The 12,223-nt window shown below is 39.8% G+C and overlaps 1 protein-coding gene across 3 annotated transcripts in view; it reads right to left on the bottom strand.

The window, feature by feature from the left end:
- EPHB1 (EPH receptor B1) overlaps positions 1 to 12,223 on the bottom strand; it is a 438,525-nt gene that overhangs the window by 75,246 nt on the left and 351,056 nt on the right. For all 3 annotated transcript variants that reach the window (XM_023538823.2, XM_010599498.3, XM_064277288.1), the window contains one exon: positions 10,464 to 10,679. In XM_023538823.2, coding sequence (XP_023394591.1) covers positions 10,464 to 10,679 — 216 coding nt within the window. The remainder of the gene's footprint in view (positions 1 to 10,463; positions 10,680 to 12,223) is intronic.

Below are 12,223 nucleotides of genomic sequence, written 5' to 3' on the forward strand. Positions count from 1 at the left end.
AACACCAAGACATATTATCATGAAACTTGCCAAAACCAAAGACAAACAGAAAATTTTCAAAGCAGCCAGGGAGAAAAGAAAGGTTTCCTTCAAGGGAGAATCAATAAAAATAAGTTCAGACTACTCAGCAGAAACCATGCAGGCAAGAAGGGAATGGGACGACGTATACAGAGCACTGAACGAGAAAAACTGCCAACCAAGGATCATATATCCAGCAAAACTCTCTCTGAAATATGAAGGCGAAATTAAGATATTTACAGATAAACACAAGTTTAGAGAATTTGCAAAAACTAAACCAAGACTGCAAGAAATGCTAAAGGAGATTGTTTGGCCGGATGACCAATAATATCAGGTACCAGCACAATACAAGGTCACAAAACAGAACGTCCTGATATCAACGCAACTCAAATAGGGAAAGCACAAAAACAAACAAATTAAGATTAATTCTAAAAAATAAATAAATAAACAAAATAATATACATAACAGGGAATCATGGAAATCAATAGATAAACGATCACAATAATCAAAAAGAGGGACTAAATACAGGAGGCATTGAACTGCCAGATGGAGAGTGATACAAGGCCATATAGAACGATACAAGTTAGGTTTTCACTTAGAAAAATAGGGGTAAATAATAAGGTAACCACAAAAAGGAATATCAATTCCATAACTCAAGAAAAAAGCCAAGAAAAACGTAACGACTCAACTAACATAAAGCTAAACATTATGAAAATGAGGATCTCACAATCTACTAAGAAAAACGTCTCAGCACAAAAAAGTATGTGGAAAAATGAAATGGCCAATAACACACATGAAAAGGCATCAAAATGACAGCACTAAAAACTTATTTATCTATAATTACGCTGAATGTAAATGGACTAAATGCACCAATAAAGAGACAGAGAGTCACGGACTGGATAAAGAAACACGATCCATCCATATGCTGCCTACAAGAGACACACCTTAGACTTAGAGACACAAACAAACTAAAACTCAAAGGATGGAAAAAAAATGTATCAAGCAAACAATAAGCAAAAAAGAAGAGGAGTAGCAATATTAATTTCTGACAAAATAGACTTTAGACTTAAATCCACCACAAAGGATAAAGAAGGACACTATATAATGATAAAAGGGACAATTGATCAGGAAGACATAACCATATTAAATATTTATGCACCCAAGGACAGGGCTGCAAGATACATAAATCAAATTTTAACAGAATTGAAAAGTGAGATAGACACCTCCACATTTATAGTAGGAGACTTCAACACACCACTTTCAGAGAAGGACAGGACATCCAGTAAGAAGCTCAATAGAGACACGGAAGACCTACTTACAACAATCAACCAACTTGACCTCATGGACTTATACAGAACTCTCCACCCAACTGCTGCAAAATATACTTTTTTTTCTAGTGCACATGGAACATTCTCTAGGATAGACCACATATTAGGTCATAAAACAAACCTTTGCAGAGTCCAAAACATCGAAATATTACAAAGCATCTTCTCAGACCACAAGGCAATGAAACTAGAAATCAATAACAGAAAAACTAGGGAAAAGAAATCAAATACTTGGAAAATGAACAATACCCTCCTGAAAAAAGACTGGGTTATAGAAGACATCAAGGAGAGAATAAGGAAATTCTTAGAAAGCAACGAGAATGAAAATACCTATCAAAACCTCTGGGACACAGCAAAAGCAGTGCTCAGAGGCCAATTTGTATCGATAAATGCACACATACAAAAAGAAGAAAGAGCCAAAATCAGAGAACTGTCCCTACAACTTGAACAAATAGAAAGTGAGCAACAAAAGAACCCATCAGGCACCAGAAGAAAACAAATAATAAAAATTAGAGCTGAACTAAATGAATTAGAGAACAGAAAAACAATTGAAAGAATTAACAAAGCCAAAAGTTGGTTCTTTGAAAAAATTAACAAAATTGATAAACCATTGGCTAGACTGACTAAGGAAAAACAGGAAAGGAAACAAATAACCCGAATAAGAAACGAGAAGGACCACATCACAACAGAGCCAAATGAAATTAAAAGAATCATTTCTGATTACTATGAAAAATTGTACTCTAACAAATTTGAAAACCTAGAAGAAATGGATAAATACTTGGAAAAATACTACCTACCTAAACTAACACATTCAGAAGTAGAACAACTAAATAGACCCATAACAAAAAAAGAGATTGAAACGGTAATCAAAAAACTCCCAACAAAAAAAAAGCCCTGGCCCAGATGGCTTCACTGCAGAGTTCTACCAAACTTTCAGAGAAGACTTAACACCACTACTACTGAAGGTATTTCAAAGCATAGAAAAACATGGAATACTACCCAACTCATTCTATGAAGCTACCATCTCCCTGATACCAAAACCAGGTAAAGACATTATAAAAAAAGAAAATTATAGACCTATATCCCTCATGAACATAGATGCAAAAATCCTCAACAAAATTCTAGCCAATAGAATCCAACAACACATCAATAAAATAATTCACCCTGATCAAGTGGGATTTATACCAGGTATGCAACGCTGGTTTAATATCAGAAAAACCATTAATGTAATCCATCACATAAATAAAACAAAAGATAAAAACCACATGATCTTATCAATAGATGCAGAAAAGGCATTTGACAAAGTTCAACACCCATTTATGATAAAAACTCTCACCAAAATAGGAATTGAAGGAAAATTCCTCAACATAATAAAGGGCATCTATGCAAAGCCAACAGCCAATATCACTCTAAATGGAGAGAACCTGAAAGCATTTCCCTTGAGAACGGGAACCAGACAAGGATGCCCTTTATCACCGCTCTTATTCAACATCGTACTTGAAGTCCTAGCCAGGGCAATTAGGCTAGACAAAGAAATAAAGGTATCCAGATTGGCAAGGAGGAAGTAAAGCTATCACTATTTGCAGATGACATGATCGTATACATGGAAAACCCTAAGGAATCCTCCAGAAAACTACTGAAACTAATAGAAGAGTTTGGCAGAGTCTCAGGTTATAAAATAAACATACAAAAATCACTTGGATTCCTCTACATCAACAAAAAGAACACCGAAGAGGAAATCACCAAATCAATACCATTCACAGTAGCCCCCAAGAAGAAAAGATACTTAGGAATAAATCTTACCAAGGATGTAAAAGACCTATACAAAGAAAACTACAAAGCTCTGCTACAAGAAATTCAAAAGGACATACTTAAGTGGAAAAACATACCCTGCTCATGGATAGGAAGACTTAACATAGTAAAAATGTCTATTCAACCAAAAGCCATCTATACATATAACGCACTTCCGATCCAAATTCCAATGTCATATTTTAAGGGGATAGAGAAACAAATCACCAATTTCATATGGAAGGGAAAGAACCCTCGGATAAGCAAAGCATTACTGAAAAAGAAGAAGAAAGTGGGAGGCCTCACTCTACCTGATTTCAGGACCTATTATACAGCCACAGTAGTCAAAACAGCCTGGTACTGGTACAACAACAGGCACATAGACCAATGGAACAGAATTGAGAACCCAGATATAAATCCATCCGTGTATGAGCAGCTGATATTTGACAAAGGACCAGTGTCAGTCAACTGGGGAAATGATAGTCTTTTTAACAAATGGTGCTGGCATAACTGGATATCCATTTGCAAAAGAATGAAACAGGACCCATACCTCACACCATGCACAAAAACTAACTCCAAGTGGATCAAAGACCTAAACATAAAGACTAAAACGATAAAGATCATGGAAGAAAAAATAGGGACAACCCTAGGAGCCCTAATACAGGGCATAAACAGAATACAAAACATTACCAAAAATGATGAAGAGAAACCAGATAACTGGGAGCTCCTAAAAATCAAACACCTATGCTCATCTAAAGACTTCACCAAAAGAGTAAAAAGACCACCTACAGACTGGGAAAGAATATTCAGCTATGACATCTCAGACCAGCGCCTGATCTCTAAAATCTACATGATTCTGTCAAAACTCAACCACAAAAAGACAAACAACCTAATCAAGAAGTGGGCAAAGGATATGGACACACATTTCACTAAAGAAGATATTCAGGCAGCCAAGAGATACATGAGAAAATGCTCCCAATCATTAGCCATTAGAGAAATGCAAATTAAAACTACGATGAGATTCCATCTCACACCAACTAGACTGGCATTAATCCAAAAAACACAAAATAATAAATGTTGGAGAGGCTGCAGAGAGATTGGAACTCTCATACACTGCTGGTGGGATTGTAAAATGGTACAACCACTTTGGAAATCCATCTGGCGTTATCTTAAACAGTTAGAAATAGAACTACCATACAACCCAGAAATCCCACTCCTCGGAATATACCCTAGAGATACAAGAGCCTTCACACAAACAGATATATGCACACCCATGTTTATTGCAGCTCTGTTTACAACAGCAAAAAGCTGGAAGCAACCAAGATGTCCATCAACGGACGAATGGGTAAATAAATTGTGGTATATTCACACAATGGAATACTACGCATCGATAAAGAACAGTGACGAATCTCTGAAACATTTCATAACATGGAGGAATCTGGAAGACATTATGCTGAGCGAAATGAGTCAGAGGCAAAAGGACAAATATTGTATAAGACCACTATTATAAGATCTTGAGAAATAGTATAAACTGAGAAGAACACATACTTTTGTGGTTACAAAGGGGGGAGGGAGGGAGGAAGGGAGAGGGTTTTTTATTGATCAATTAGTAGATAAGAACTGCTTTGGGTGAAGGGAAAGACAACACTCAATACAAGGAAGGTCAGCCTAATTGGACTGGACTAAAAGCAAAGAGGTTTCCGGGATAAAATGAATGCTTCAAAGGTCAGCGGAGCAGGGGCTGGGGTCTGGGGAACATGGTTTGAGGGGACTTCTAAGTCAATGGGCAAAATAATTCTATTATGAAAACATTCTGCATCCCACTTTGAAATGTGGCGTCTGGGGTCCTAAATGCCAACAAGCGGCCATCTAAGATACATCAATTGGTCTCAACCCACCTGGAGCAAAGGCAAAGGAAGAACACCAAGGTCACACGACAACTAAGAACCCAAGAGACAGAAAGGGCCACATGAACCAGAGACCTACATTATCCTGAGACCAGAAGAACTAGTTGGTGCCCGGCCACAATCGATGTCTGCCCTGTCAGGGAGCACAACAGACAACTCCTGAGGGAGCAGGAGACCAATGGGATACAGACCCCATATTCTCATAAAAAGACCATACTTAATGTTATGACGGCGACTAGAGGAATCCCGGCGGCAATGCTCCCCAGACCTTCTGATGGCACAGGACAGGAACCATCCCCGAAGACAACTCATCAGACATGAAAAGGACTGGTCAGCGGGGGGGAGAGAGATGCTGATGAAGAGTGAGCTAATTAAATCAGGTGGAGACTGGAAAGTGTGTTGGCAACTCTTGACTGGAGGGGGGATGGGAAGATAGAGAGAGAGGGAAGACGGCAAAATTGGCACGAAACGAGAGACTGAAAGGGCTGACTCAATAGGGGAGAGCAAGTGGGAGAAGGAAGTAAGATGTATGTAAACTTACATGTGACAGACTGATTGGAATGTAAATGTTCACTTGAAGCTTAATAAAAATTAATTTAAAAAAAAGAATTTTAATGTAAGGTATAGAAAAATGAGTATTTGGCTCACATCACTACTTAGGTAATTTGGGGTCATGTTAGTCCTTCCTCAGGTGGGATAGAGTTCCGTCCAAAATCCAGATGTGTGTGTGTGTGTGTGTGTGTGTGTGCTGGAACTGGAAAAAGACTACACTTTGAAACTTATTAAACTTGAAAAAAAAAGATTTGAGAACAGCCAAGAAAGCTTTTTTTTTTTTTTTAAGGAAGAAAATGGGGGGTAACTTACCTCACTCAGATAGTAAATCTTTCACTAAAGTTATTATAATAAGAACCATATGGTTGGGCACAAAAATAAATAAATAGACCCATGGAGCAGAATTCAGATGTATGCAGGAACTTAACATACTACAAGGTTGACATGTAGTTCAGTGAAAAATGAGTAATGTATTTAATAAGTGGTGCTGGCGTAATAAACTATACACCTGGAATTAAACAGGGTAAGAAGATACTTCCCAATACTATGCAAAAATGAATTCCAGAGTGGTCCCAGTGTCTATCAACAAGAGAATGGATAAACAAACAATGGAGTACTACTTAGCAATAAATAGGAAGAAATTACTGCTGTACACAACAACGTGGATCTCACCAACATAACGCTGAGTGAAAGTAGTCAAACACAAAAGAGCAAATGCTGCATGATTCCACTTATATGAGGTTTCAGAACAGGCAAACGAAAGTATGGTTGGAAAAAACAAAACAAAACAGAACAGCGGTAGTCCCTGAATGTGGCGTATGGGTGAGAATTTGCTGGGAAGGGACATGAGGGAATGCTCTGGTATGATGGCAATGTTCTACGTTTTGATGGGTGTTTGGATTACACAGTTGTGTGTATTTGTTAAAACTCTGTAAATGTACACTCATAATTTGTGCATTTTATTATATGCAAATTTTATCTTTAAAAAAGAACTGCCAATGAATATTTAACTTTAGTTAATGACCAAAACCAAAAAAATCCAAAGCCATTGCAGCCGAGTCGATTCCGATTCATAGTGACCCTACAGGCATACGTGTTGAAATGTTTAGGGGTGATGTTGGCAACTTGGTGTATGCTTTGCTGTATACATTTTCAACAAGAATAAAAAAAAAATTAAAAAACCCAAAATAAGATGGACTGATGAATGGATAAACGGATGTTATTGCTGTCCTTAGGTGTCTTTGAGTCAGTTCTGACTCGTAGCAATCCTATGTATAACAGAACAAAACACTATCCTATCCAACCCTGCACCATCCTCACAACTGTTGCTTTCTTTGAGCCCTTTGTTGCAGCCACTGTGCCAATCCATCTCTTCAAGGGTCTTCCACTTTTTCACTGATTCTCTACCTTAGCAAACATTGTGTCTGTCTTATTTGTCTAGTGCTGCTATAAAAGAAATATCATAAGCAGATGGCTTTAACACAAAGAAATTTATTCTCTAACAGCCTAAGAGGCTAGAATTCGGAATTCAGGGCACCAGCTCCAGGGGAAGGCTTTCTCCCTCTGTTGGCTCTGGGGGAACGTCCTTGTCATCAATCTCTCCCTGGTGGAAGAACTTCTCAGCACAGGGATCCTGGCTCCAAAGGACAGACTATGCTCCCGGTGCTTCTTTCTTATTGGTATGAGGTCCCTGTGTCTCCCTGCTTCCTTCTCTCTTTTATATCTCAAAAGAGATTGATTTAAAACACAGCCTAATCTTGTAGATTGAGTCCTGCCTCACTAACATTAACGCCGTTAATCCTACCTCGTTAACATCATAGAGGTAGGATTTACAACACATAGGAAAAGCACATCGGATCACCAAATGGTGGATAATCACAAAATACTGGGAATCATGGCCTAGCCAAGTTGACATACATTTTGGGTGGACACAATTCAATCCATAACAGTATCCTTCTCCAGGCTCTGGTCCCTCCTGATAACATGTCCAAAGTACGTGAGACAGAGTCTCTCCATCCTTGTCTCCAAGGAGCACTCTGGCTGTACTTCTTCCAAGATAGATTTGTTTGTTCTTCTGGCAGTCCATGGTATATTCAATATTCTTTGCCAACATCATAATGCAAAGGCATCAATTCTTCTTCGGTTTTCCTTATTCATTGTTCAGCTTTCCATGCATATGAGACAATTGAAAATATCATGGCTTGGGTCAAGCGCACCTTAGTCCCCAGGGTGACATCTTTGCTTTTCAACACTGTCTTTTGCAACAGATTTACCCAATGCAATACAGTGTTTGATTTCCTGACTGCTACTTCCATAAGCATTGACTGTAAAATAAAATCCTTGATGACTTCAATCTTTTCTCAGTTTATCATGATGTTGTTTACTGGTCCAGTTGTGCATATTTTTGTTTTCTTTATGTTGAGGTGTAATCCATACTGAATGCTGTGGTCTTTGATCTTCATCAACAAGTGCTTCAAGTCCTCTTCACTTTCAGCAAGCAATGTTGTGTCATCTGTATATCGCAGGCTATTAATGAGTCTTCCACCAATCCTGATGCCATGTTCTTCTTCATATAGTCTAGCTTCTCAGATTGTTTGCTCAGCATAGAGATTGAATAAGTATGGTGAAAGGATACAACCCTGACGCACACTTTGCCTGATTTTAAACTATGCAGTATCCCCTTGCTCTGTTTGAATGGCTGCTTCTGGGTCTATGTACAGGTTTCACATGAGCACAATTAAAGTGTTCTGAAATTCCCATTCTTTGCAATATTATCCGTAATTTGTTATGATCTACACAGTTGGATGCCTTTAGTCAATAAAACACAGGTAAGCATCTCTCTGGTATTGCAACAACAGCAACAACAACAAAAAAGATGGATTGATGAATGGATAATTGATTATGTGGTAAAACAAATATAATGCAATATTAATCTCAGAATCTAGGTGGTGGGTACATGGCTGTTCTCTGTACATTTCTATCAACTTCTCTGTAATTTATATTGTTTTAAATTGTTCATTAAAATGATGGGAAAAATAAATTCAGGTACATTAAATATCTAGATATAGGACAAAAAACAATAAAAATAGTATAGGAATATTTAAGAAACATTTTATAACTTTGGAGTAGAGAGAACTGGGGGAGGGGGGGAAGCAGTCCAGTAAACCAAAGAAGATGTAGAAGGAAAGATAGATATTTTTGATTACATGAATATTAACCATTTTTGCAAGCCAAAGCATATCAACCCAGTGCCGTCGAGCATATCAAGACAATATTAAAAGAACAACAGATGGGGGAAGTGGGGCTAATTGTATTGTATATGGCAAGCAAAGAGTTAAATCCCTAATATAAAGATTTTCGTATAAATTTCCAAGAAACCAACAAACAATCCAACAGAAAAACAGGTGAAGACGTGTATAGACAATTAACAGAAGAAGAAACACAAATCCCAGTAACTGTGTGAAAAGACACTGATATCCCCAGCAGTCAGTTGGAAATGTAAATTAAAACATAATGAAGTATCATTTTTAATCCTCAGCTTGGCAAACGTTTAAGAGTCAATTACACCCAGTGCTGGTGAGTACGCTGAAAAACAAGCAGGCATCCATGCGTTCCTAGTGGAATGGGACCGTTTACAAACTTTCAGAAAAGCCATCTGGCAACAAGGACATCTAAGACACATAAAATATCCAGAATAATGGGCACAGTATGAACCCATATACACAAAATGAAAATTTTAAGAATAGTCTTTACCTTTTTAAATGGTTCTATAAGTATCTACATAATATCCTTGATTTTTGCCTCTTGGCCAGCAAGTGCTAAAATATTTACTATCTGGCCCTTTAAGAAAAAGTTTGCCATCTTCTGCCTTAGGGGAACGGCGACTCATTATTTCCTCTTTTTCTTTTACTTCCCTGTATTCTTTTGATTTTAATAATAATCATGTACTACTTTTGCACCTAACAACAACACTTTGGCAGGTTTAAAGAAGGTAGGTAGGTAGATCGATCACTCTGGATGGTGGTGGGAATGGAAGTAAAAAGACAAGAAGAAACCAGGGAGACCAGTTAGGAAGCTCCTGCAAATGTCCAGGCGAGAGATGATGGTGCTTTGAAATCAAGTGGTGGCAGTAGAGATGGCAACAAAGCAATAGATTTTGTAGGAGGTAGAATCTATGAGGACTGAACATGGATGGTGATGCACAGAGAGACATCAAGATGATTCCTTGGTTTCAGTCATTAGTTGAGTAGTGCCAACTACTGAAATGGAGAGACCAGGGAGGGAATATTGGAGAGTAAATCAAGAGCTCTATTTGGACCTCCTAAGCTTGAGGAGCTGGTGAAAGAACTAAGTAGAATTGTGTGAACAAGGCAGTGGACATAGACAATTAGAGCATCTTGGGGTAGTGAGGGAAGGCTGAGCAGAAAACATAAATTGAAGTGTAATCATCAAGTAAATGACACTTAAAACAAGCTAGAAGCAACGTAGAAGGTGAAGAGGAGGACTTCTAGGAGTCTTCCTGGCAGCACAGCGCCCAAACTAACTGGGGACCGAAAGCGTGAAGCATGCCTACAGCCTACTCCCTAAGGACAGGTGTCTCTGCTGCCACTGTCCAACTCTGGGTTCCCCAAAATCATCTTTTCCAAGATTTCCTCTTCCCACTGCCCAGAAAACACCAGGGCTTCTCGGTAGAAACTGACCCCTTCTCCAAGCCCAGCTGCTTGCCTAGACAACCAGCTTCTATTGTTTCTCTCAGCATCTGGTTCCCCCAGCGGAGATATGAGTCCAGGCCCTGTCTGCCCTGCCACAAGCTATGCGCAGCCACCTTTTACTCATGTCACGTTTTTACCTGAGAATACCAAGAAGGACTCACCAAGGAGCTGGTGTAGGTAGGGTCTGAGGTGTCATCCTGGAGGTAGCGGGAAAGTCCGAAATCGGACACCTTGCACACCAGGTTACTGTTGACCAGAATGTTTCTAGCAGCCAGGTCTCGGTGCACATAGTTCATCTCAGCCAGGTACTTCATGCCAGCGGCGATGCCCCTGAGCATACCCACCAGCTGGATCACCGTGAACTGCCCGTCATTTTGCTGTGATGAGACACAAAAGGCATCAGGATCAAGATGGGCTTCAATGGTTAAGCAGAAGCGAAGGTACTATGGCCCTGCTGCTTGTCAGCCTCTGTAAGAGTCAGGTCAAGCTGCTTGCTGCTCCTGTCCTCCCTCTCTGACTCCCATCACCATTCCTTTCCTTGAATGCTCTGCTCTCTTCTCTTTGCCAAGCCCTGTCAATTTCATCTCCAAATTACGTCTCGAACTCATCCACTCCTCTCCATCTTCACTGCCACTATTCTAACCAAGTCACTATCATCAATCACCTGTAACAGCCTCCCTGCACTTGACCCCTACAATCCATTCTCTACACGACAGCAAGCGCGATCTTTTTAAGACATAAATCAGATCATGTCACTCCCTGGCTAAAAACTCTTTAATAGCCTCCCACTGCATTAAGGAAAATCTTCAGGCTCCTTAGCATGGCCCACGAGAGCCCCATGCAATCAAGAACTGCCTCACCTTATGACATCGTACTCCTCACTCCTAGGCTAAAGCCACTGATGATCTCTCAATTTTTTCCCAAGCTAAGGTCTTCCTGCCTCAGTGTCCTTATACATGCTATTCCTTCTGCCTGGAATGTTTTTTTCCTCATGATCAACACCTATCACCCTTCAGGTCTCAGCTTAAATGATGCTTACTCAGAAAGGCCTTCTCTATAACTACACCCTTCCTCAAATATAACCGTTGTTGTTGTTTTGTTACCTGTTGTTGAGTCGGCCCCTAACTCATGGTGACCCCACGCACACGGGGATCGACCTGTTGTGATCCACAGGGTTTTTGTTCAATGATTTTTTGGGAAGTAGATCATTAGGTCTTTCTTCCTTAGTCCATCTGAGTTTGGAAGCTCTAATGAAACCTGCTCAGCAACACAGCAACACCCAAGCCTCCACTGACAGATGGGTGCTGGCTGCGGTTGAGGTGCACCGGCCAGGAATGAGCCTGGGTCTCCTGCATGGAAAGCAAGAATTCTACCACTGAACCACACTGTCCCGCCCAAGTAAAACTAGCACCTTCTTACTACTAGATTTCCGCTCATGCTCTTATGCTTCTTTTTAACACATAAGTTTTAATTGTGTGTGTGTCTTTCTGTCTGTCTGCCTCTCCTACTTGACTCTAAGCACTTTGAGGACAAGACCTTCATCTCTTGTGGTCACCACAGTATTCTCAGTGCTGAGGACTGTAATTTAGATAGCAAAAACTCAATAAAGTTATGTTGAATGAATGGCTGGTACATCTCTTCCTGTTTCCCAAATTAAATGTAGAGTATTTTCCTTGGATGATACTAGTACTGTCAGCCTTTACATAGGGATGCCCAATGATATCTACCTCCTAAGGTCGTTAGGATTAAGGGTGCAAGAGAAGCCCATGGCACAGCATGTGCTACGCAGACCCTCCCAGTGAATACAGCCATTGCTGCTCCTCCTTGTGCTGCCTTCTCCCCAATCATCAGTGGGCTCACATTTTCTCCGGTGTATGCCCCTCCCCTGGGTAGGTGACAGATTCTTCAGCAAATGAGTCCA

This window comes from Loxodonta africana, chromosome 26 (genome assembly GCF_030014295.1).
Source record: "Loxodonta africana isolate mLoxAfr1 chromosome 26, mLoxAfr1.hap2, whole genome shotgun sequence".
Lineage (NCBI taxonomy): Eukaryota > Metazoa > Chordata > Mammalia > Proboscidea > Elephantidae > Loxodonta > Loxodonta africana.